Raw genomic sequence first — 27,026 nt, 5'->3', positions numbered from 1 at the left:
CAAGCTGACTTCAATACAAAAACTGCTGGGAGCCCAACTCGTGAAATGCTTTTGAAAATGTGGATGTTACAGGGTTTTTTCAAATTCCTTGACTTTTCTCAAGGAGGTAGTTAATAGTTCAAAGTGAGGTTGAGGACTGATATCCCATTAAGTTAACAAGTGGTACATTTTGTGTTTGGATTAGTTTTTTCCTCTTTGTTGAGAACAGTAATAAAAAAATATGCACACAATGAAACTGCGGGCATCGGGGGTTTTGTGTTGTGGGGTTTTTTTACCTTTAACAAAATGGATATTCCATATGAAAAGTATTGAGCTCCCATGGTCTAGAAGTGCATACATAATTGGTAGCAAAATCTGAAAAGGCAGCTTGCCAACACTAGCAGCTGACCAAAAGCCTTGTATGCTTTTGGACACCATACATGACAATATTGACACACTGACATAGCTAACAGGCATAAATACTTTTATCACATTTCATAGAATTTAATTTATTCAGATAGCCTGTGCAGAGGCTAAGCTTGTTTTTGGATGTGTTATTTTATGTAATTACTGCATTTCAAATAAATTTTGAAAGGTCATTGGCTAGCAGCTCAGTTTGTATCTTTGTAAGCTTGAGTTTACAAAATCCCTGTGCTTAGAGGACAACAGCCTAAAAACTTGACCAGGAAGGAGAAGTTTTCTCCTTTAAAAAAAGTCATAGCAGAAGGCACTAAACCAAAGTTAGGTGCTTATAAAGGCTGCAAAGAGCAATTTGCTTTGGAACACCAGCTAACGGTAAGAGTCATACAGGTGCAGGCTGGGGCAGGGGGGGCAGTTTCCCTCTCCAGGTTCAGAGTTACCACAGTTACATGCTTCCAATAATACTGGCTTCCTTTGAGTTATCTTCAGAGGTATTCTGTTTTCCATAACTTACAGAAATATATTAAAACAAAAAAAAACCCCATCAAACAAAAAAAAAACCACCAAAAAAACCACACCAAAAAAAACCCCACAGGCTTACAGAGATGAGAACAAAGGAAAAAAACCACTTTCTATCTCCATTAATTTCTACCAATGGAGAGGCTTCTGCGTTTGAGGTGGTTCTTTTTTGAATAAAGACTTACGATTCTGTAGGTTTTGGGTTGACTTCATACTGTGTATTTGCATACCAAAATCCAAGTGTGGAAGACTGGATTTCTCGTCGTCGTTGTCTGACTTCTTAGCTGTCTTGAAATAAGCATACAGATGCAATGCAAGATTCCAAACAGGTTTTCAGACATACTAATCTTTGAAATGGCATTTGTAATTTTTTCCCCCTCAAATTACTGTGATTTAAATATATAAATATGTATATGTAATTTTGGAAATGTAAGCTTCATAAATTCAAGAATGAATTCTTATTATAGCCCTATCCTCAATTCAATAAAAAAAACTTCAAAACACTGTAAATGTCTTAGCTTTATGTAGTGATAGAAATGTCCATGAAATTTTCTTCTTTGAGAAATACAGTAGTTGAGCTATTTTCCTTTTAGAGAAGGTGCTGTCTTCTGTTATGTGACATTCTTTTTTCATATTTGCGTTCTTGAAGGCTGAATTTAATTGTAACTTTAGTATGCTCATGAGGTTTTTCCTGTGCACAGGCTGTTGTCAACATTTAACTTCAGCAGGTTATTGCAGATTAAACAAGGAAAATCAGTCTGTTTTTAACATGGATAAGAGTGGTGGGTTTTAATTTTCAGCTTTATTTTTAAGCACCATTTTACTTCCTCCCAATGCAGCATTTGAGAAGAAAAATCAGATTGTTCTTATATTTCCATCTGTCTTAGGTAAACCTTAAAATATGTCCAACTCCTTGTTTTCTGTATGCTGAAGGGTGCAGGTTCTGCAGACCTTTCTTCTCTGTTCTCCCTCCCCCACTGCCACCAGCGCCAGCTTCTTAATGCAATACCATCCAGTAAACATCTTGTTAGCCAGGGTGAGGAAGGAGGAAAGAGTAGTTACGTTAATTCACAGTACAAAAACCTTCAGGGTTGTGAAGACACACATTAGAGTCTTTCAGTGTTAGTGCGGCTCAGCTGTGACTTTGCAAGGCCACGTGCTTCCTGCTGAAGTACCCTGCCACAACTCTTACTATCTCTGGTACAGCACCAACTACTGACACCAAGCTTGTTGAGGAACAGTACTGTGCGCAAATTGGTAAAACTTCAGGAATCCAAGTGATGAGAAGCATGGTAGAAATGCATGCGATTAGTGTAAGGCTCCACTGTACAGAGAAACCCTGTTTTCTCCTTTTCAACTTTGCTTCCATTGCCTTACACTGATGTATTTTCTGTTGTCTTCTGTCTCCCTTGCTGTTCTTCAGCCTATGGCAGAATTGTACAACATGCACAACTGGCATGAACCTCTCTGTCAATAATTGCTACTTTCTCATTCCCTGCTGCTGCTTTCCGAGACTCCTTTTTGCCGTACCATTAGTCCTTTACAGCAGGATGATCAAAATGCATGTTCTGAGACTTACCTCTGTCATGCTTCTTGGAGTCTCAAGGAAACAGTATCTGCTTGTTGATGTTGGCTCCAAAACCAGGAACATGGAGCTCAGGCTCTGACAGCAGGAGCCTGCTGGGTCTCAACTAAAGGGGGTGGCTATTGCCATTATTTTATTCTATCCTTTTCCTTCAGGTTCCTTTTCAACTTCTACCACTATTTCCTTGGACTCCAGAGACATTTTCTTGACTTTTCATTGACCTGGGCTGCTTTGCTGTCTACCTTTGGCTTAAAGTGTTGGAAGTAGTAAATGGAGGGAGACTGATGGAAACATAGAATCATAGAATCGTTTAGGCTGGAAAAGACCTTTAAGATCATCCAGTCCAACCATTAACCTAACATTACCAAGTCCAGCACTAAACCAATTAAGGGTAGAGTAGCAAATTCATGTTTCCTGGCTTGGTGGCTGGATTATTTATCATGAAAGTAAAAACTAGGAATCATTAAGATTGGAAAGGACCTCTAAGATCATCAGTCCAGCCATCAACCTAACACCACCATGCCTACTAAACCATGTCCCAAAGTGCCACATCTACCTGTTTTTTGAACACTTCCAGGGATGGGGACTCCACCACCTCTCTGGGCAGCCTGTTCCAATGCTTGACTACCCTTTCCGTGAAGAAATTTTTCCTAATATCCAATCTAAATCTCCCCTGACACAGCCTGAGGCCATTTCCTCTTGTCCTATCGCTAGCTACTTGGGAGAAGAGACCAACACCCACCTCACTACAACCTCCTTTCAGGTAGTTGTAGAGAGCGATAAGGTCTCCCCTCAGCCTCCTCTTCTCTAGGCTAAACAATCCCCAGTTCCCTCAGCCGCTCCTCATAAGGTCTGTGCTCCAGACCCTTCGCCAGCCTTGTTGCCCTTCTCTGAACACGCTCCAGCATGTCAATGTCTTTCTTGTAGTGAGGGGCCCAAAACTGGACACAGTATTCCAGGTGCGGCCTCACCAGCGCCGAGTACGGGGGAACAATCACCTCCCTGCTCCTGCTGGCCACAGCATTCCTGATACAAGCCAGGATGCTGTTGGCCTTCTTGGCCACCTGGGCACACTGCTGGCTCATGTTCAGCCGGCTGTCAACCAGCACCCCCAGGTCCTTTTCAGACAGGCAGCTTCCCAGCCACTCTTCCCCAAGCCTGTAGCGTTGCATGGGGTTGTTTGACCAAAGTGCATGTTTAACATAGTCTGCTTCTTGTCATTCACTGCTCTAAATCACTTTTTCTTGTGCTAGTTAAAATGCTTACAATGCACGTCTTGCACGTTGTTGTAGGAATTCCAACTACCTGATGAATCCCAGGGCTGGAGCTGGCTACCACAGTACCACAGTGTTACACGTTTGTGAAACCAAAATTACATTCATCTCTTTAATTAGAATGCTGAATTGAAATCTCTTGTTTAGGCTCTTCTCCAACACTGTACTGTCTTGCTTTTCAGGTTTCTCTTTCCCATTAGATGTTGTTATTGAACCTTTCTTGACTATGCTAGTTCTTATGTTTATGAATGTTCTTAATTTATAATTTTGAATGTTCTCTGTTCATACTAGCTTTTTAGTGTTGATGTTGCTGCTTTAACTGTGGTTATTTGCAAATCAGCTATGTTTTAGTGTATTCTTATGCTGTTTCTGAACTTTTTAGTGAAGTGAAAGTGAAGACTGAATTACTGTCTGAGGCTCGTAGGAGATATTTGCCATTGTTTTTTCTTTGTTTTGTAACCAAAAAAAACCCCGAACCACCTTCCACCAAAATACTTCAAAGCTCATACATACATGGGCAACATATGCATGAAACCTGCATGTGAGGCTTTGTCTCCACTTTATCATTGATCTTCTTTGAAACTGTACTTTTGATATTCAGCTTCTTGTAACGCTGCCATGCTTTATTTCATCTGTTCATATTCAGCAGAATTTTGATTATATCAGAATTACTTATAGCTTTTAAGTAAAAAGGCTTTATTCTTCATTACACCTTGCTCAGATAATTTCACCAAATGTTCAGCCAACACATTATTACTGTTAGTCAGAATGTAAATTAGAGGCTGACGCACTTGCCTCATCAGCTCAGAAATTAAGCAGTTAATCAATTTTGGTGTGATATTTCCCCATGGGGTTTGTGTTGCTGACTCACATATGCTCAATATCGTCTCCGTTCAACAACAAGCAGCAGTGCAAATGAAGCTTGCTCCCAGCTGAGCATTCACTGGTCACGGTATTCCAAATCCATCAGTCAGTATATCCTCCTGATAGATATTATTGTCTTATTGCTCCTGGTTACCTCTTTCCTGAGCATTGGTTGAATACAAAACAGACAATTATATATGCATACTTAAAAGCTAATAGTGAAGACAGTGTACAGAATTATTCCTTATGTTACTGAAGGGGTAAACTGAACATGGAAATTCTGCTTGTTTCTAAAGATTTAGTACAATATTTTTATTAAAAAGCAGATATTTCTATAATGCCTGTTCAATGAAATTTCAATATTAAATCAGGTTTTAAGAATTTTACAGTTCAAATCCTAAGGTAAGCTTGAGGGGAAAGAGGACAATTTGCTAAGTGAAGAGATGTTTAAACCATTTTCGATGTCACAGAAATCCCATTTGTGGTTTTGTCTGTTTATACGGTGATTAAAATAAGTAGAAACAAGATTTTGTCCCTAACCTTCACTATAATCTTTAGTAATTTTGTTTCTATTGTATTTTGGGGCAAACACCACCATTTTATAGTGCAAACCTCCATGTACTTCTTTGAAAAAAAAATTTCGAATTGTCTTTGACATATTTGTGCAATTTTCCACTTATTTGTTTTTTTAATGCAAATGCATAATGTCCTTTGCCTTTGGACAAAGTTTTACGAAAGTGATTGATCTAAAACTTGGTAGCAAGAGGCCTCTCCCATGCTATATAGCTAACCATTAAACTTTGCCTTTTTCATGTTGATTGTTGTCTGTGTCCTTATTTAATCTTGAATGCTGTCAACAAAATCTTGAATGTGGCATAACCTAAGAGGGAGAGCCAAACCTTCCCCTTTCCTCAGTGATAAAAATATTAGATTTGCTGTAGCTTTAGCAATCTTAGCAAAATGGGAGTCCACCCAGGCTTTATCAAGCATCATATTAGCTGTAATTAAGGTCAGGGTGTAGGCTTGTTTGGGTTTTGTTTTGGGGGTTTTTTTATGGGGGTTGTTTGTCTGGTTTTTTTTAATAACAAGTCATGAGTTCCTCAAGACCCTTGTAGGCATCCTGCTAGTTTCTTAGTATCTGTGTGACATTATGGAAGTAAATAAAGGAACTCAAAACGAGCCACTGTGGAAAGAATCATATGGTAGCCACTTTGAGTTACTGTGTTGGTTTTCAGCAATGGAAGTGTTTAATCAGTTGGCTTGTTGGTCCTGTCCATTGTTACTAAAACCTTTCTGTGCCATACTTGCTTGCCAATTAAAGTCACTTTAATTTTTATACCTGCTACTGTCTAAATTAAAATCTGGTTGTAAATCGTCTTACTTGCAACCTTCTCTACAAGGTGTAGCTCTGAGCTCTTCAGTCGACAGTGCATTCAACCTCTTCCTTCCCTCTCCCCACCTCTGTACCTCTGCTGTGCTTTAGAAATGTCATCCGTTTCTTAGCCCGCTTCTGAAAATGCACAGATCTGGCTCCATGCAAAGTAACTGGCAGAATGTTGTTGTCAAATCATCCTGCTGTGTCTTAGTCCAGAAGAATAATCCTGAACTGCTTCAGTCTGTGGCAGGAAGGGAAAAAACAAAAGACAATGGAAGTGTGAATTCCTGTAGGTATCCAGGGGATAGAGAAGCAATATTGATGTAAGCAACAAATAACACAGGGAGAGAGTGAAGTTTCTGTTGTTATTTTGAGGATAGGTAGTTAAGTTATTCTCATGCTTACTGTTGCTGTATACTGCTAGATGAGGAATCTCTCTCTGTGTCCCCTATTCCCTGATAGTAAAGGGACCACACAACATGCAGTACAAAGAATACCCTTTTAGAGGGATTGGAGTGGAAATACATAATTTTCAGTTTGCTCAAGCAATGCTATTTTTCTGTGCAAAGTTTGCAATTGGGAATATAATATTTAGAGTCATAGTGCAGATAAGTAGCAAAACCAGGATAAAAATAAGCCAGGTAGGAAAATCATGGAGTCAGCCTAGGTATCTTGTGAAACTTTCAAAGTAAATAATGAAAAGAGTTACTTTGACATCCTCCCTCCTGCCCCAAGGTGCAGCCGAAACTTGATTTTGAAACCAATTATGTATTGAGTTATGTATTGAGAGTTGAAGAGACAGTGAGGTAATAACCGTATTACTTTTGCGGGCTAATAAAGCAATTCTGAATCTGAAAATGCATATGAAAACTGTAAATTGATTTTTTTTGTTTGTTTGTTTTTTAACTCATCTCTTCCTGTTTGCAGACTTTTAGATCTCAAAACATTTCATGTTTTCTCCGTGGACTTAGCTAAGGGATTTGTCTCCTAATCTGTTTGAAGTAAGAGCTGCTTTTTTTTCCCCCCACGTTTTTAGGAGTAGGAAGAAATGAATTGGAGAGACACCTCAAAATCTGAGGTTGGCCCAAGAGAAGCAAAGGGGAGGATGGAATGCATGCAAAGACAAGGAAGAGGACAGTGAGAGGAGCATAGAAGTGTATTTTGTTTCTCTGTAATCTAGAAGCTGGGTAATGCTTACTTTACTTCCATAATGTGTTTTTATCTCCAGTGTGCACACATCTTATTTTCATTGTCTTGATCACTTTGCTAGGAGTCCTGCATGATCAGGCATGTAACTGTCCATTTTACCACAGTCAAAATAAAGCATATCTTCTACTTTAATCTTATTGAACAGTAAGAAGAACTAAGTACCATGAAATGTGTATCTTGGGAAGACTGGGTAGGTTACCCTCCCCAAAATCGAGACCTCTAGACTTATAAGTTAAGTGAAAACTTACATATGAAAGTGTTCACCTGATTATGCAAATGGTCATGCACTGTGTGTTACAAAATTAATTGTGAATTATAAATTATAATATGCTAGAAGTATTAGTCATGCCTTCTTGAGAAGAATGGTGTTGCAGTATGCTTTTTATGACTGCTTCAATGTATCTCTGTAGAAAAGCAAAAATCTTCCTATTTTTCTCTTATAACACACTGGCAGTGTTTCCCCTCTGATTTGAAAATGCAATGTCAGGTACAAACAACGGAAGTAAGGGAGACATTTGCTCCAGCCCAGTTTGTTAATCTACCAGAAGCAATTGTCTGTTCATGTTTTGTTTGGGCTACACTGGCCTCTCTTCTTGCTGTGTCCATGTAGCCAGCCTGGTGAACCAAAGAAGAAATGTATGTTCAAAACTCCTGCAAGCTAGCTTACAATTTTATTGCCGTAACAGTCAGAGAAAATTGCATGTGCCAATAGCTTTTTCTGAAAGTCTTGAGTTCTTAGAGTTTAGAGCTTCACCTTCCCCTATCCCTTCACACATGAGGACTTGGCCATCATCTTAACTTTCTGAAAACAGAAGGGATGATTAAGAGACAGAATTAGTATGTCTTCTCTCTGTTACTGCAACGCAGTTTAGTCTGTTGCATTCTATGCATCTATTGCGTTCTGTTCCCAGAGGCTGATACTTCTGCACAACCTCGTGATGGCTGCTGTCACTTCAAACTCTCCGATGTTATATGTGCTGCATTTTCACCAAAGCCAAGTGTTGCTACAAGCTTTCACAGGGGAAGCTAGTTCAAAGTCTCAGCTGTCAAAATCTCTCTTCTTCTAGGAGTCTTCCTTCTTGCTTGGAGAACATACTAGAGGAATATACTTCACTCTGAGAAGTAGAGGTGTAATTCTTATTCTAGTCAATGGAGCCTGGACAGAAACTTGGCTGACTTGCTGCTAGGTGTTTCACTTAGTCTGAGCTGAATTGCTCTCCAAGCTTCATTGACTTAATCTCAGAATGTATTTAGTCTTCACCTTCCTGGCTTTGGGTGGGAATGTTGCCCAGACTGAAGAGGTGAATGAATGTTCAGGGAATACCAGTTAAAAATCTAGGCCACTTTTGACTGAAAGTTTTTTCTCTATGCATGGTCTTTTTTATGCGTTTGTGAATTTAAGAACAGTGGAATTTTATGGAAATACTGTTGCTACTCCTTTTCAGAGACAAGACGTGAGGCTAGATGCATCTTTGGTCTGACAATATATGCATGTATTACTGGGACAATTTGTTGCTGATAAACTTGGAAATGGTGGGTGTTGGTATGTCAAGACAGGGAAACAAGAATAATTTAAGTGATGGCTTTGAGGGGGTTTAGTAGATGTAAGAATCAAGACTAACTCATATCTTTTTGTATGCCCTAAGTCCTCTTTTTGCAAATCTACAGATGAAACGATACTGTTCATACATAAAATGTTATTTATACTGTTGCAGAATATTAATGTCTTATAATACTTGATTCTGTTCAGTTGTTGATTAATGACAGCAGATCTGGTAGATCTAAACAGAATCAACACTATTCTGCAGAATTTATGATCTCGTGGATTTGGGGGGTAAATGGCAAGATTTCTTGTGTTTGCTACTGTAGTCTATGGCTTTGTGAAGCAAACATAATCTGTTCCTAATCCCTACTTTTTCCACAGTTGAAATGTACAGAGGTGCTTATGTTGGATCACACTGGAGAGAAAATATTGATAAGCACTTCAACAGGAAGTAGGTTTCTAAAGGAAATTTCTTGAGATCTAATAAAGAATCTTGTTCACTTTCAGAACATGATGAAGTTTAGTTCTGTAAGAGAAAAGAAATACATTAATGTACAGAGAAAGCAGAGGTGTTAACCTTTTAGTACTGTATGTCCATTGGTCAACAGTTGTAGGTTTGAAGGACAGCAGAGTTGATGGTGGTACAGAGAAGAGCAATCAGGGTGATCAGAGCGATGGAGCAACTACCTTGAGGGGAGACTAAGAAGGCTGGGACTCCTGAAGAAGTGGAGAAGGCTGGGGGGCTGTGGCTATTTATAAAAGCATGAAGGTAGTGGGTAAGTTGGATGCAGTGGTTGTTCACCAGAATTCATGAGACTTGAACTAGCAGGCATTCTCTGTAACTAGTAGATTAATTTAAAATAGATCAAGTATTTCTTTAAGTAGCAGGTAGTGAACTGCTGCCGCAGAGTATTAGCAGGTTTGAAAAGGTATTAGAGAAATTCATATGCAACAAGCCCATAAATAAATACTGATAGGAACAACTGAGGATGTGTTTCCAACATCCTTGCTCTTATCAGTGTGGATTCTGAGGAATTACAAGGAGAAGTGATTGCAGAAAAGAACCGGGCTTGTGTGCTCTTCTTAAGTGGCGTCTTCTGTTACTACCATCAGAGACAAAATGTGGGTCTGATGCAGAAGATCATTTCTTATATCTGCTGTTTCCTGGTTTGTTTGGTTTACTCTTCATTTGTAAAGAATCACTTTTCCCATACAAATTACACTGATTTGTTTTTATATGAGCTGTCCTGAACTGACCATAGACATAATTTCTTATTTCTTTCATGTTTTACAGTGAATAACCCTATACCTTCCAACTTGAAGTCAGAAGCTAAAAAGGCAGCTAAAATATTACGAGAATTCACAGAAATAACTTCCAGAAATGGACCCGATAAGATTATACCTCGTGAGTAAAGAAAATGTTTTGATTCAGCTGAAACCTTTGGTGCTCCCCTGGTTTAAAATTCTGCTCTCTTTACCAATTTCCTCTGTTTTCACTGACCATAACGTAGGGAGGAATGATCTAGGGTGCCATAACTTTTGTGAAAATATTTTGGAAGTAAAGGGGTTCAGTTTGCTATATTCTAGGCAGACATTACTTACTGGGAGAGATCTTTTACATATTTACAACCACAGGGTACCTGCACAGGAAGGCTGCTCTCTGGGGTAGGTGGGCTGTCTCATGCTCACCCTGTGAGTGTCTGTTCTTAAGGGAGAACCTGGAGTAGTAGCTCTAGTTCTTGAATATCTGTGTTTATCAGAATTAGCTAGGTGAAAATAAGTTGAAGGAATGAGATCAGGGTACATTTCTCCTTTGATACTGATTAAACACTCTTATTTGCTACTGTCCTCTTTATTTTTGCAATTGTTGTTCTGTGTTTCTCCTAGTGTCTTCCTTCATCTGGTGTTGCTGGTTGTGGCTTTGAATTTATAACTATTATGTTCTAGAAGGCCTGTAATAAGACTTGCAGGATGATGACACTTTATTTGCCACAAACACCATCTAATGATATAAGCTGATTACGCTGCTGTGTGTTGCTGTGATATAAAGCCAGACCTCCTGGATGGATGTCAACTATTTACTGCCTCTTTATCTTGCTAAGGATACTCACACACAGTGCTCATGGCAATAAGCAAACTAATTCTGTATGAGCTAACTGGGATAGGTGAAGCAGTTGTGGCAGTGTAGAGATCAGCACAGGCTAATGTAACCTGTGACTAGCTTTGTGGTTGACTATGGAGTGGTGTCATTATCAGTTCAGCTTTATTGCTGTTTTCTTTAAGCTTTTGCTTCGATTATTTGACTGTTACATGTTCAAAATTGTTAAATGCAGAGTTTTGTTTTCTTCTTCTCTTTGAACTAGTCTTACAAGATCTTGAATAAATGATCTTGCTGTTTCAGCCCATGTAATAGCTAAAGCCAAAGGCCTTGCAGTTTTGTCTGTTATCAAAGCTGGATTTTTGGTGACCGCTCGAGGCGGAAGTGGAATTGTATTAGCTCGTCTTCCTAACGGAAGTAAGTGGATATTTTCCTTTGGTACTTCATGGGAGAATTAAAAGGAAAAAAAGAAGATTATTCATTATTTCTTTTCATAGCATAAAACATGAGATATGTGAGGAGTCAAACCAGCAGGTGACAATGTTTGGTTTGAAAGCTGTCTTCAAAATTTTGTGCCTACATTGACCAGTTTTAAATCATGCTTTCAGTGTCTTTGTAGAAAAGTCTGAAATATAAAAGCCTATAGCTTAACGTTCATTAGAATAATGAATTATGTCCAGTCATGGACAACTGTATGATAAGTAATTTGTAACAAAGATTTCATTAAATGAGGGTTTGTATTTCTTACATTCCTATCAGTGGGATAGACCACTATAGTTATCTGATTTCATTCTGGTGGTTGTGAACATAGTTTTAAATAGGGAACTTGTTAACATTTTTGAACTCTAATAATAAAATCAGTATTTTGTTAAAAGTTCTGTAAATTTGTCTTGTTTTGCCTGACAGCCTGGTCTGCTCCTTCTGCAATAGGAATTGCTGGCCTTGGTGGTGGATTTGAAATTGGAATTGAGGTATAATTTTGCATTTGAAATAACTTGTTGGTAACTTTTTTTGCAAGAAATTAAAATGCATTAACAAAGATCTAAATGTTGGTGAGATAGTAGGATCTATTTTTCTGTGTAAAAAAGCTATTATAAATTAATTTATACAAGACAAACAAAATGTGGGGTTTTGATCAGTCTAATTGCTTGGAGAGATTTAAAGGAAAAGTAGTGGCATAACAGCTAATTCCTCAGTTTCTCACTTCTAGCAGACTGAATTTTTCCCTTATGGAAAACTTACAGTCAGTGTTCATATATAAGCCAATTGGAGTTAATTAGAAGTATCCTATACTTAATACTGTATTAAATACTTTGTTAAGGAGCACAAGGACTCTTATCTGGCAACAAACAGGGAAAAGAACTAAAAGTGGAGTAAAACGGAGCCTAGCTAATCCTACTGTACTTCACAAATTCCCACTCAAACTTGTGATTACTGACTTCACCCTTCAGTTTGGGAGCACCAAAACCGACAGTGCCTCCTCTGAAGGAATGCTACAGAAAATGAGCGAGTTTCCAGCCAGAAGAAACAGTTAGTAAGACACTCTCAACATGTCTAGAGAAATCCTATTGATCTGAGCCTTGACAGGTCTCTGCCTCTGCCTCCCGTCTCTTCTTCCTCACAGTTCCTTCACCCTTGTTTGTTTACATCTTTCCTCCTCTTTCCCACCCTAGCCTCCAGTCTTGTCCTTCTCTTTCTGTTTAGCTTCTGTTCTACCAATTCCTGAAGGAAATCAAAGTAACAGCATGCTGCTACCAAGATCTCTTGCTGTGGGCATTCTGCTCTTTAGAAGAATACATGCATAGCTGATCTGGGTGGTATGCAGCAGTCAGCCCCCAGTGTATCTCCTACAACTAGCCAGCTATCCCTGTCCTGGCAGCCCAGCACTCACATAATGAACAATGGATCAGTATTTATCGTATCCTCATTGTGTGATCTCAGGCATTATTACTGTGCACTTTTTAAAGCATGCTGTGAATACAAAATTACTAATTTTCGTAAGGGTTTTTCTTTGGTTTTCATGGCTACAGGATCTGAATGCATTACAAAACATTGAGTTTGAGCCCCAGGGTTTGGGGTTGGTTTGTTTTGTTTTTTTCTTTTCTTTTATGACAATCAAACAGACTCTTCAGATGCTTTGATTAGTCTATGAAACTTTTCCTTTAATCATCTCCATCTGATATTTTAGATAATTAACCGTTTACTATTGATACTACTCAAATAACTTCAGTACAGAAGCTATTTCTGAGAGGGTATTTTTTTCTGAGCAATGTTGTCCCCTTCATTTGAAATTTTGGTCAGCTTACAAAATACTGTTTCCTTACTGGCATTATTATAATACAATCTTATTTACTTCTTCGAGAGAAGAGATGCTATTCAGAAATACCGAAGTGGCTTAGGAGCCCAGAGTCCAATTTCAGCATTCTTTTAGTAATATATAAACGTAAACCTTGTAGAAATTTGTTGAATTTTATTCCTGTAGGAGAGATTATAGTTGACATAGTTGTAGTGGTACTTATGGGTGGTTTTAAACAAGAAGGAAATCACAGACTTCAGAAGTCATAGTATGTGCATGTTTTTCAAGGTGAAACAACTTGGTACCTCAAATTAAAGACCAATTTTAATATTCATCTAAATGCTTTCCTTGAAGGTTTTCTCACTGTGGATTCATTTAGCTTTAGCTGTGGATTCATCCTCTTAATGGGTAAGAGGAGGTATCAGTATCCTGAATGACATTCCTTCTCCATCCCTGGATGATTCAGAAACTGAAGTCATGTCAGCCATCTTTTGTTTGGGATGGGGTGGAGGTTACCAGGGGGCTAATAACAAAGGCCTCTCTTACACTGTGTGTAATACTTCTGGGCCAGCCTTGTTTTGCAAATAATCTGGTATTTCCTTTTGTATTTCCTGCTGTCACTGTTTGGAATTTGGGGTAAGTTGAAAGGTTTTTCTGAACCTGGCTTTCAGTCAAGTCCATCAGATGAAAGATCAGGCACAGTAGTCCTTGGGCACATCTGTTTAAAAAATAATCCATCACAATAAGCTACAAAAGTATAATCTACTCTGTTGGATAGGCTGGTACTGCTGCATTTTTTTTTTTAATACATGTAGTGTGTTTACTGAGCTTTCAGGTAAGATAGAGTGATCTTTACAGGATCATGCTTGTGTTTGAAGGACTTTTTCCTTCTTTAAAATGCTTCATAGTTTGGTAAAAGAGTTGTAGGAGACTTCTATTGAAATTTGTTAAATTGAAGAGAGTTATAGTTTTACAGTACTGATGGTAATAGGCATTTGAATTAAAATAGTATTTCTGTTACAGTTGTTGTCTATCACATACTGACCATATCTGCACTCAAAAAAAATCAGATTTGTTTAAAAATGTGAGTGAAAGGACTTTTAGTTTCTAAATATCTTGCAGAAAAAGTATCAACTTTGCTATGAATACTGTTTCAAAAGAATCCTTTGGAAGAAAGGAAGTAATTCTCTGAGAGAATGAGAAATTCTTGCTTGAATTAAAACCTTGATAAATCTGGAGCTAGTTTTCGTTTGGGGAAGGAAATATCTTTGACGCTTCCACCTGTTTTCAACTAAGATTATTCTCCCATGCCGTTCTGACTTTCTTCTTAAAAAGTACAGTACTTTTATTTGATACTGTATAGGTTTCAGACTTAGTGATAATACTGAATCATGAAAGAGCAGTAGAAGCTTTTGCCAAAGGAGGGAATCTTACACTTGGAGGAAATCTCACTGTGGCAATTGGACCTCTGGGGAGGTGAGTAAAATACTTCCTAATATGGGGTAGATTTAAATATGGGGTAGAATTAAATATGGACGATAGCTTTTAAAGCTATATATAAACATTCACATGACTTTTTTTGATATATTACAAAACAACCTGTGCAACCTATATATTGACCGGACCATATTGTTCTTGTAGTGTTATACCTTTTCAGTCATTTGTTGCTTTTTTTCCTTTTTTTCTTTCCTGATAAAGGCATTTATTGGTAGAAGGAAAGGGTTCTGAGGCTTATTCTCTTTTTGCAGGAGGCTGTTTGGCTAGGCTCAATAAAGAGCACAGGTGCTACTGTGCCTGACTGAACTAGTATTTTCATTGATCTATGGGCCTGTGCTTTCTGTCACCACAGATCTGCCTGACAATAAATAAAAAATACACCAAATAATTACTTTTAAACCCTAAGTGGTTAAGCCAGCTTGCTTCAAAGGATGAGATGATATAATCACAGAATAATTTAATTTGGAAGGGACCTTAGGAGATCTCTAGTCCAATCTTCTGCTCAAAGCATGACTTCAGATCAGGTTGCTCAGGCCTTTATTCCAACTGAGTCTTGAAAACCTCCAAAGATGAAGATAGCTCAGGCTCTCTGGGCAATCTGCTCTGCTGCTCAGCTGTTCTCATCATGAAAAGTTTTGCCTTGCATCCAATCAAAAGATTCTTGTTTCAGTTTATGTCCATAGCTTCTTGTCCTTCCACTGTGCACTGCTATAAAGAGCCTGGCTTCATATTCTTGATTGTCTCTTCATAGATACTTGAAGGCTGCTGTTAGGTCCACCCTAAGCCTTCTCTTCTCCAGGCTAACCAAGCCCAGTTGCCTCAGACTCTTCTCATGGGACGTACGCCTCCTTATGCCTTTGTTTTTAGGATGGTTTTACTGACGCTTTCTCATCTTTTCTGAAAAAATAAAAAGATGATGCCTGTTCCACAGACGAGATAGATCTGTGGATCACGGGAGAGCAGTGGATGTCATCTGTCTTGCAAGGCGTTCAGTATGCTGTCCTGCAGCATCCCTGTGTCCAAGCTGGGACATCATGGCCTAGGTGTTGGGGTGGGGCAGACTAGCAAATAGGTGAAGAAATGGATCATCAGGCTTGAAGAATAGCAGTAAATGATTCATGTTGTACTCAGACACCAGGTTCTTGTGGAATTCCTCAGGAGACTCTCCAGGGACCTCTCCTGCTAGATATTTTTATCAGTGACCTGGAGGAGCATATGTAAAATATGTTTTTCAAATTTGTGGATGACACCAAATCAGGTGGTGAAGCCAATACACTTCAGCGCATTGCTGCCATTCAGAGTGATGGACCTAGAGAGTGTAGAGGAAAGATCCAGCAGGAAATTTCATGAAATTAAACAAGGACAAATGCTAAGTCCTGCACCCTTGTTTAGATGAACCCTCTGCAGTTATGTAGGCAGGGCCTACCAGGCTGAGCAGCTGTCCTAATGAGAACATGCCGGGATCCTGGTAGACAGTAGGCTGAATCAGCAGTGCATCCTGACAGCAAGGGCAGTGAACAGTGTAGGGGGCTGCATCAACAGAACTGTAACCAGTAGATAAGGGAAGTGATTGTTCTCCTTTACTTGGCGCTTCATAGACTGTGCCTAGAATATTGTGTCCAGTTTTGGCCCTGCAGTACAAGAAAGATGTTTATGAACTTGAGTGCATCCAGCAAAGGACTACCAAGATGTCCAGGGACATGGAGCACATGAAGGCTGGGGGAGCTCGGCATATTTAACCTTGGGGGAGAGAAGACCTCAAGGCCTTCTAACAGGCTGCATTCCCAGCAGGGGATTACCAAGACAGACCCCAACTCTTTACTGAGGTGCCTGGCAAGATAGTGAGAGGTGATAGTCATAAATTGAAACAAGGAAGATTCTGACTGGATATGAGAAAAAAAAATTCAACATTAGTATAACTGAGCATTGACACAGGTTACTCAGACTGTCTGTGGAATCTGTCTCCTTGGAAGTTTTCAAAAACTGGCTGGACAAAGCCCAGAGTAACCTCATCTCAATTTGATGTTGTACCCGCTTTGAACATGAGGTTGGACTGGATGACTACCTGAGGTATCTTCAAACCTAAAATATTCTGTGATCCTGTGTAGGACAAACATTGTAATCTTCCTGTTCTATTGAGGTCTGATAAGTCCTTACTTGAAATATTTTGTGCTGTTTTGGGCCCCATAAAATCAAGGAAGATTTGGATATATTGGATAGAGTTCCAAGGCACCACAAACATAATCAAATTGTTTTAAAACATGATTAAAACATGGGTTAATTATTTTCGGATTGATCAATGCAAGGGGAAGTCTAACATGGAGCGTTCAGATGAGGGAACATTGTTCTGTGCTTCAGAGGAAACCTTATCAAACAAATTAATTACTTTGTACTGGGTCCTGTCTGAAATAAGAACTGAAAATGGATTTCAAGTCTGACCCAGCTGAATATATTCAATAGAGTTTGTAAGAACAGAGAGAAGTGAAGCTCTTGCTGGCTTTTGGTAGGATTAAAATAAAAAGACAATTGCTGTTCACATTGCAAAGCCGTATTGAAGAATATCAACCAAAACTTTTTTCCTTCTAGAAACTTAGAAGGGGATGTTGCCCTGAGAAGCTCTGCTGCTGTCTATACATACTGCAAATCTCGAGGACTGTTTGCAGGTGTATCTCTGGAAGGAACCTGCTTAATTGAAAGGAAAGAAACAAATCGCAAGTAAGTTCTCTTCAAATCTAGATGATTCAGTGAAGGCATAGTGGCAAAATGAACTAGAACACATTCAATTTGGAAAAAGAGCTTGTTGTAAGAACATACTGAGCTGAGTTTAGGGATTCTTGAGGGGCAACATGTATTCAATATAGACATCATGCAATGGGTATTGAGAAGATGCTTAATGTTTAGAGATTGTATATCTGTGGTGGATTGACCTTGGCTAGCCGCCAGATGCCCACCAAGCTGCTCTATCACTCCCCCGCCTCAACAGAACAGGGGGAGAAATAAATATGATGAAAAGCTTATGGGTTGAGATAAGGACAGGGAGATCACTTACCAATTACTGTCAGGGGCAAAACAGACTTGGCTTGGGGAAATTATTTGAATTTATTGCCAGTTAATAAGAGAGTAGGATAATGAGAAATAAGAACAAATCTAAAAGACACCTTTCTGCCACCCCTCCCATCTTTCCGTGCTGCTCAGCTTCACTCCCAACTTCTGTACCTCCTCCACCTGTGTGGCGCAGGGGGATGGGCAATGGGGATTGTGGTCAGTTCATAAAGCTTTGTCTCTGCCACTCCTTCCTCCTCACACTGTTCTCCTGCTCCAGCATGGTGTCCCTCTCATGGGAGACAGTCCTACATGAAATTCTTCAACGTGGGTCCTTCCCACAGGCTGCAGTTCTTTAAGAACTGCTCCAGCATGGGTCCTTTCCACGGGGTGCAGTCCTTCAGGAGCAGACTGCTCCAGCGTGGGTCCCCCATGGGGTCACAAGTCCTGCCAGCAAACCTGCTTCAGTGTGGGCTCCTCTCTCCAACGGGTCCACAGGTCCTGCTAGGAGCCTGCTCCAGCGTGGGCTTTCCATGGGGTCACAGCCTCCTTCAGGGCACATCCACCTGCTCTGGCATGGGGTCCTCCACAGGCTGCAGGTGGATATCTTCTCCACCGTTAACTCATGTCGGCTGCAGGGGGACAACCTGTATCACCATGGTCTTCACCACAGACTGCAGGGGAATCTCTCCTTTGGCACCTGAAGCACCACGTCCCCCTCCTCCTTCATCGACCTTCATGTCTGCAAAGTTGTTTCACATATTCTCACTCCCCTCTCCCAGTTGCTGTTGCACAGTTTTTTTTATCCTTTCTTAAATATGGGCTCAGCTTTGGCCAGCGGTGGGTCCGTCTTGGAGCCACCTGGAACTGGCTCTGTCCAACACGGGGCAGCTTCTGGCATCTTCTCACAGAAGCTGCCCCTGCAGTGCCACCCCCTACCAAAACTTTGCCATGTAAACCGAGCACAACATTGTAGAAGATAGCTATTGAATTATGTACTGCATAATGAGAAATACTCTTATAGGCCACTTGAAACCAAAAAAATCTGGTTTAGAGCATCACTGAATTTGCGAAAATACCCAGCTTATGAAATGCTCCTTCCTTTGTGCAGCCTGTTAAGCTTAAAATCCAAGGAACTGCTGAGTGTCTTGCCCTTGTATGTTCTGTGTTTATGAAAACTTCGATTCTGCTAATATCAGCAAAGACTAATACTGATTTTAATGAAGTATGTTGGTAACTTTCAGCTATCTCCATTCATAAAATTGAGGTTCCAGTGCTCCCATTAAGGAATTTTACTACATCATTAAGGAATCTATTACAACGTCTTGCAAAAGTGGTGTGTCTTTCTTCAGTTTGTTGTGTGATTAGGTTTCAAATGGTCTAGCTGATGCATTCTGCATGACCAGGAATAAAATATTACTGGTGAAGAACATTTTGAAATAAAATGGTAGGTAGGCATTCAAGTTTGCTGCAGTTACTTATCATTCAAAATTCACGGCATTGAATTAGTTCTGTCATTTCTCCATAGATGATCAGGAGGAGAAATGCAGGGCCAGGGAGGAGGGAGGAACATTTGCACAAGATGGATTCTTCTAGACATCAAAATGTAATGGTGATCACATACCTGGCATCTTTTGTTTTGTATCAGGTTTTATGGGCAGGATATTCGGGCTAGTTCCATCTTGCTTGGTGATGTGCCTTTTCCTGCTCAAGCAGAAGATCTTTATGAAATTCTAGCATCGTTCACTGAAGTATATGAAAATGAAGAGCAAAAAAATAATCCAGGAAAATCTGTAAGGGAACAAAGAAGGGTTTGTGCACCTCTTTTTCACATAGGCTTTTTCTGTTCCTGAACTGTTTCTAGTTAGTGGTAATGTTGATGTTCATACTTAAGTTCTCTATTGGATGCTTAAGGGCATAACACATTGCAGATACTGCATGTGAGTAACACATTCATTCAGGTATTGGCCTGGTAGGTTCTTCTGGACAAGAACGTTGCTGGGTTTGCTTTGCATCTTCCAGAATAACAAAATATATCCTTGTTCTTATAATAGTGCATAATCAAATCTGAGGTGATGATTAGGAAACTTTGTTCAACTATTCCTAATCAAGTTAATCTGTAAATAATGAGTATACCAGGTTTGATATGGGTACTCTTCATTTTTCTACTTTTTCTGTCTTCCATTTCAAACAATCACATTTACAATATAATACTAAGAACTGTAGATGTTTTCTTGTTGATGTTATTGATAGACAATCATTTACTTTCGTCTTTGTTAAATCCATGTTGAATTACTTTACAGTCATGTGTATATTACTAGCACTTTAGTGTGCTTCTTGAGTTCATACATTCAGTGGAGAATGAGTGATACTTTTTTCAGTGTAACTTGACATACCTCTAGGCTCTGAAGTTACAATCCATTTCCAGGTGTGATGTAATTTTTTTTAAAAAATTGTGCATTTTAGGTAAATGACCCACCTGCTAGACCATCATCAAGACCAGAGCCACCTAAACCCACTGTTCGGCCAACACCACCAGGTTAGAAAACATTTTAGTAATGATTAATTTATTATCTATATAAAATTAGAGCATTAAAGCTAATGAATGTTATGCAATTATTATAGTAGTAGCTGTTTCTATAAAAATATTTTGTCATACTCTTCCTTGGCCAAACACTGAAAGCATGTTGGGATAGTGCCATCAGTGATAAAGGGTAAAGGTTTTGTTTGTTTGTTTTATATTAACAAACCTTTTCTCTCTGACAGATTTGCTATAGAAGTAGTGTTTGTATAGTTACAGAATCATGTAATAGTTCAAAGGAAGCATTCATGTTTATTGGATACGTAGAAGCCCCATGGTACAATGAAATTTCTTAGTAAAAAGAACAGTCCTACTAGAAACTGCTAGTCCTGCTTCTAGAAACTTCTGGTTTCTAGAAAACGAAAATTTCTCTTTTAGGTTGTCGTTATCTTTTAATAAGTAGAGGTCTTAAGTACAGCAGAGGAGGCAGAGTTTTAGCTCCGTAACAGTTTGTCTACTAACGTGCTCTCATTGAAAGCGAGGCTTTACTGTGCAGCTCCTGTTGTTAAATTGATTTATTTCTCTGGACAAGGATATAAGGCAAAGTCCTTATTTTTTCTTCTGTACTGCTCCTTGAATAACTGCAATCATTTTATAACTACTGAACATGTATTAGAAAAGCAATATATGAAATATAACAATATACGTTAGTATATCATATAACTTGCTACTTAATTTTCTCTTTCAGCTAAAAAGAATACAAACAAACTTTATCCTGAACTTCCAAATGATTATGCCTCTGTGGGTAAGTACTAAACTTACACATATTTTATTAATGCAGTGTGGAATCTGAGAAGTCCTAAAAGTACTTTGGAAGACATCTAACAATATCTGGCCATACATATTTTTCTTTATTGTCCATTGTTAAAATGAGATTCAGGTCTTGTATGCTCTCCTGAAAATATTTCATAAATGTGATTCTTGTTCCCTGGTTTTACATTCCAACAACCATGTTCTTTTTCTGAACAGCGAAAGTTCTTTTGCTTTATTCAGTGAGCTTGAAAAATGCACTGCAAGTAGTAAAACTCTTTTATGTTACCACCTAATTGAAGTGAAACAGAGAGCTGATATAACAAGCTTGTGTCCGAGTCCTTATGCAAGGTACGATAACTCCTGTTTTAATTAAAAAGTGCTTCCACGGGTCATATCTGATTATGCTGCCATAAACACAGATTTCCATTGCAGTTATACTCCTTGAGGTTTTTGTATTGAGTTTAGATAACTCTGCATTATACTAAAAAGATACTACTTGTTCATTTGTCTGTTATGATTCTCTTAAGCTTAAAGCAGTTTCAGCTCTAATGGGAGAATCTTACTCTGTAGTATTTGCAATGTAACGCTTGAACTGTGGGGCCCGTCATCTGGAAACTTGCGATATGTTAGAAAAAAATTTATTATCGAAGTGGTTATGTTCATTTGGCTGCTATAGTAGCCTGTCCCACCAGGAGTCTCATCTTTCAAAGGTAAAAGACTGTTAGCTGTTTCAACGTCAGTGAAATAAATTATTTCTCCCATGAAATGTATTGTCCATTTGATAAATGTTTTAATGGTCTCTGCTGGGATCAAAACCATTACGTGTATATATATATGTGAATATGCACACACATTTTCACATATTGCGTGCACCACTTGAAAATAAAATGAAACGAGATCTCTCCCTACTGTTGAAAAAGGAGGTAAAATCAAGCTTGATAATAGATCATAGTGAAAAGTCTATTTCAGGCAGAGTACCTTGATTTAACACAGTATTTAAACTCTGTTGTCTGAAGACCAAAACGGTGATTGTGTTTTTAATTTCTTAGTTCATGTAATTAGAGATTTTCACGAAAAATTAAGACAAGTTGTATGTGTCATTGTCTTTGCATTCTCCTTCATATCTTCTCCCCACACGTGCTGTTGTGGGGGTGTGTGTGTTGAGGGAACCAACATAGGAGGATCTTACGCTGAGCTGTTGATGTTACTTCTGCAGATCAGAGACTTCCTGAGAATCAAAATTTGCTATTGTGCTGTAGGACTTGTACCAGGAAAATAATGATGACTCATGATCTGTGCTCAGCAGCTGTCATCCAAAAAGAAAGGAAAATGGGTCTTCTGACCTTTAAAACTAAACTTTCCCAGTCTTAAAAAAAAAAACCAACCAAACAAAAAACCACCCTGACCAACTGAGAACATGTTTCTAAAGCAGTAGGAAAAACTTGCACACACGTTTGCTATATTAAAGGGAGTGTTCTTCCATTCAGTTGCAAGTGACAAGGTAGAAATCTTCCAGAGCCATCTGTTGATGGCTTTCAAGATTCTTTGAAATCAAAATGTAGACTCAGTCAGTCTACTACTGAGTATTCCTAATGATTTCTAGAAATACACAAGCTTATCTTTGAAAAGTGCAAGAGGCAGTAGGATCTTGTGTAAATGACACTTCCTGCAAGAAGTGTTGTCTCATGGTAAATTTTTGTTTACCTTACAAGCTTGGCATGGTATATTTTGCCTTCTATTGCAGGTTGTGTTCCACGGGTAACAGTTCAAATGCTATCTGAATCCACATAAGTACTCTATATTCCTAAAGGCTAAAGAATTGTTCTTACCACAGGGAAAAGTCAAGGCTGAAGTCAGTTCCCCTGAGTGTCTCAATACCGTAGCATACATGCATGCTGATGGGAGGCTGGAAAAGAGTTGCAGTCCCTTTCACATCAGCAATAAAGGGTGTATTAATGCTGAGTGATGAAATAGAAGGACCCTTAAGGCCATTACCTCCTGTCAATAATCTCTTCCTGCCTGTTCATAGTCCAGATGATTTCAACAAAGCTGCCTATCATGTATGTGTCATTGTCTTTGCATTCTCCTTCATATCTTACAGGTAAGATACATATAGGCTGCCTATAGCTCATACTAGCCAATCTTTATGGCAGAATTAGTCGCTGCAACAGATGTTCTACAGTGATCTGAAAAAAATGTTCAACATTTTTTGCATCTTTCTAGTTTTAAAAAAAAAGTTATTAGATAACTCATAGACGAGTGAATGAAATGAATCTTTAGAAAGCTACGTTTTAGTTATAATGGCTGGTGCAGGGGTAGGCTTTGATACTAAGCAACAAGCTTGTCAGTTGCTGGTAGTAAGGGCTTGCTTTTGGTGGGGGAGGGGAGAGGTTGGCTTGTGTTATGTTTTTGGTTTTGCAACAGTTACAAAAGTAGTAGAAAGGTTGAAACATTAATTCTTCTCATTAGATGGAAGAAGAGCTACACTTGTGGATGAAACATTTTAAATTATTTTATGTGGACCTGAATTATCTTGATAGGTAATGTACTATAACCTGTTTCAAATGCAAGAAAAATGTTAAATGAAAAACATGTTTTTCTAGACTGATAATGTGATACTTGAACTCAGATGCACGTAGATTTTTTTTCATGTAAGTGAATAATACTTAAGGTAATGCATTTAGTTGTGAAATGAGATTCAGTAATGCTTTAAAATGTTTCCAGAAACTTGGAAATACCACAAATGTTATTTTAAAAAAATAATTTCCAGAGACCTTTTACAATTCTGGAAAAAAACCCAAACATAGCTGATATACGTATTGTGATTCAAAGAAGTATGAAGTTTCTACAGGAGTAGAGAATTTTCTGGAGACTGTTCAGATAAAGAAGTTAGATTTGCTTATGAGCATGAAAGTTCATGCCTTACTAGAATTACAGATTTGCAGTTTCATTTTTCTACTTGTCACCTCTATGTTGTACAATCTAATAAAAGGGTAGCCTGGTCCTTCCAAGCTTTATTGCCATGATCTAGCTTTAGTTTATCTGGATAGGTTTCTGCAGAGTTCTGTACGACGTCTGTAATATAAATGACCTGTGGTTCTTTAGTGGACCACTTGGGCATCGTAGGCTCAGGAGAAGTTTATTTTATTAGGACAATTTTTTTAGGTACATTAGATTGATAGTTTGTCATACTAGAATATCTAATCCTAGATACTAGTTTTTCATTGGTGTTGTGTTTTCTAGTTATTTCTACTTGGGGTTCTTCCATGGAGTAGCAAGTAACCAAAACTGCAGATAAATGGTTACTTGACTTACCTGTCTATCCTCCTAACAGGCTGCCGAATACTGTACAGTTCTGCAAACGTTGCAGTGATGTGGTTTCCCAACTGAACTGGTAGCAGCAGGGGTAGCTATCTGCTAGTAAAAGCAGGAGCTGGGATAAAGTGAATGTTGGTGAGAACAGAATCATTAACAGGCAATTAGTTCAGAATCAGAAGTCAGGGTTTTTTGGGGGTCTTTTTTCCCCTTTTTCTTTTTCCTTAGCTCAGCTAATCAGAAAAGGACTGCTTCACATGTTTGGAAAAGAATCACTTAAAATTGCCAAGATGCTGAAACAATCAGGAAATGGACTTGAGGCAGGAATGGGAATGAAAATGCAAAAAACTTTTTCCTTCCAAACACTATTCTTTCACTGTTCGTTCACAGTTATCAAAAATTATCACGGGCTTGAGTTTTCTGGCCTTGAAAATGTGTACTTGCTTAGTGTTTCATTCTGCCTCTGCTCAGTAAAATGTTCCCTTTCAGGAATGTTTATGAACAAGAGGGTGGGTCTATGGCTACAATACTGTAGTACAAGACAGAATGCTCATTGTAAACACAAAAGCACTCCTCTTTATCACAGTCGAAGTATTTCGTCATAATTAGGAGAAAATAATGATGCTCTTTGGATCTTTTAAGCAGTCATATGATTTGCTTAACAAACTCATAAAAACTTGTGCCTGTAAAGCCTAAGTGTTCAAGGTTTTTAGATTTCTCTCAGAAACACTGGCTTTCTTACCTTCCACTTCTTAATTTTACCTTAGGGAAAACGTGTGCCCTCTTCTTTAGATTTTTGAACTGAATAAATTATCTGTCTGCAGACATTGAACCCTTAAGGCTATTGTGCATAAAATCAACACACAAACTTGAAAAAACTTTAGGAGGACTTTGAAAAAATCAAAATATGAATTGTGACTAGTTTTTTCAGCAGAAACTTTTCACTTTGAAAATAATATGAAAATATTAACAGATTGTAACTGCCTCATTAGGCATGTATTTGTATTCTTACATACTGAAAGAAGTGCTATATGAAGCCTACTGATGAAGACGCAGAGGCAGATGAGAAATTTGTCACTGTTTTTAAGAAGGTACAAAAAACCTCCTTCCTTCAGTGATGGTTTGAGTGATTTGTCAAACTCATTATCAAAAATTCATGCCTTCCCATATGAATTTGTCTGCAGCTTTTAGACAATGATGTTTGTGCCTTTCTTCAATATATTAAAGAGCCCTTTCCTACCCAGAGAGTTATTTTTGTTCCCCTCGTTCCCTTTGAGACACTTCTGCTGTAATCAAATCACCTTTTGATCTTCCTTGATCTTTCTTTTGATTGCTAAACAGATTGATGAGCTCTTTGTCGTAAGTCATTTTCTCTTTCCGCTCAGATTTTAAATAGTGCTACAAATAGCAAATTCCGAGATGTGAGCTCACTGAGATCAATAAGATTTGGGGTCCTAAAAGCCATACTGAATTTGGACTAAACTCCAGTCCTTACCTTTTTATTATTTATTTATTTATTCATTCATTTATTTATTTTAACCTTCTTACATATTGTTACTCTATGTTAAAACAGATGAGACAATATCAACCCTTTCTGATCAGGTGGTACCATGAAGTTGTCGTAAACTCGGCTTATGTTAACTAAATCCCTCTCGCAGATGCTGCTTTTCATGGTTATGGTTCTCCAGGAATCAGGTGTGGCCCAATTCTCTATAATTTCAGAGATGATCTCAATGTTTCTTTCAGTAACCTATGAATGCCAGATGGTTCAGTAGATCTATGAAAATCTATTTGCTCTGAGAATTCCGAGACAGATTTTCATGCCTCCTGAAGTGTATTTTGTCAGGGAAACTTGAGGGTCTGTTTATGAATTTCTTTTTGTTAGTACATTTTGGGGTTTTTTGTGGCCAGTTAAAAATGTAAGTGTTAACTAAGCCAACACAATTATATGGACTAAGAATTCATAGACTGCTTCTGAGGTGTCGTGGTTTAGCCCCAGCCAGCAACTAAGCACCACGCAGCCGTCGCTCACTCCCCCTACCCCGATGGGATGGGGGAGAGAATTGGACGAGTAAGAGTGAGAAACACTCCTGGGTTGAGATAAGAACAGTTTAATAATTGAAATAAAGTAAAATAGTAATGATCATAATAGCAATATAATAATAATAATAATAATATACAAAGCAAGTGATGCACAATGCAATTGCTCACCACCCGCCGACCGATACCCAGACAGTTCCCGAGCAGCGATCGCTGCTCCCCGGCCAACGGCCCCCCAGTTTCTATACTGAGCATGACGTCATGTGGTATGGAATAGCCCTTTGGTCAGTTTGGATCAACTATTTTGGCTGTGCCCCCCCCCAGTTTCTTGTGCACCTGGCAGAGCATGGGAAGCTGAAAAGTCCTTGACTAGCATGAGCAGTGCTTAGCAACAACTAAAACATCAGCATGTTATCAACATTCTTCTCCTACTAAATCCAAACCACAGCACTATGCCTGCTACTAGGAAGAAAATTAACTCTATCCCAGCCGAAACCAGGACATGCTTTAAAAAAAATGTTTTGCAGCTCTCTGAGGACAATAGCATAATTTTTACTTGTGACTTTACCTCGTTTCACTTATTTTACTTGCATGCCTGTTCGGCAATTCAGTTTCCATCTGACTTATGATGTTGTT

General features: G+C 38.7%; 1 protein-coding gene across 1 annotated transcript in view; it reads left to right on the top strand.

Moving 5' to 3' along the window:
* Positions 1 to 9,531: 9,531 nt before the first annotated feature.
* SH3YL1 (SH3 and SYLF domain containing 1) overlaps positions 9,532 to 27,026 on the top strand; it is a 35,645-nt gene continuing 18,150 nt past the window's right edge. The window contains exons 1-9 of the mRNA XM_009482157.2: positions 9,532 to 9,544; positions 10,063 to 10,173; positions 11,170 to 11,283; positions 11,773 to 11,837; positions 14,526 to 14,638; positions 17,246 to 17,374; positions 19,350 to 19,494; positions 20,168 to 20,240; positions 20,971 to 21,027. Of these exons, the coding sequence (XP_009480432.2) occupies positions 9,532 to 9,544; positions 10,063 to 10,173; positions 11,170 to 11,283; positions 11,773 to 11,837; positions 14,526 to 14,638; positions 17,246 to 17,374; positions 19,350 to 19,494; positions 20,168 to 20,240; positions 20,971 to 21,027 (820 nt within the window). The remainder of the gene's footprint in view (positions 9,545 to 10,062; positions 10,174 to 11,169; positions 11,284 to 11,772; positions 11,838 to 14,525; positions 14,639 to 17,245; positions 17,375 to 19,349; positions 19,495 to 20,167; positions 20,241 to 20,970; positions 21,028 to 27,026) is intronic.

This window comes from Pelecanus crispus, chromosome 3, assembly GCF_030463565.1.
Source record: "Pelecanus crispus isolate bPelCri1 chromosome 3, bPelCri1.pri, whole genome shotgun sequence".
Lineage (NCBI taxonomy): Eukaryota > Metazoa > Chordata > Aves > Pelecaniformes > Pelecanidae > Pelecanus > Pelecanus crispus.
The sequence above is the reverse complement of the archived record's forward strand: the minus strand, read 5'-3'. Positions and strand labels throughout refer to the sequence as shown.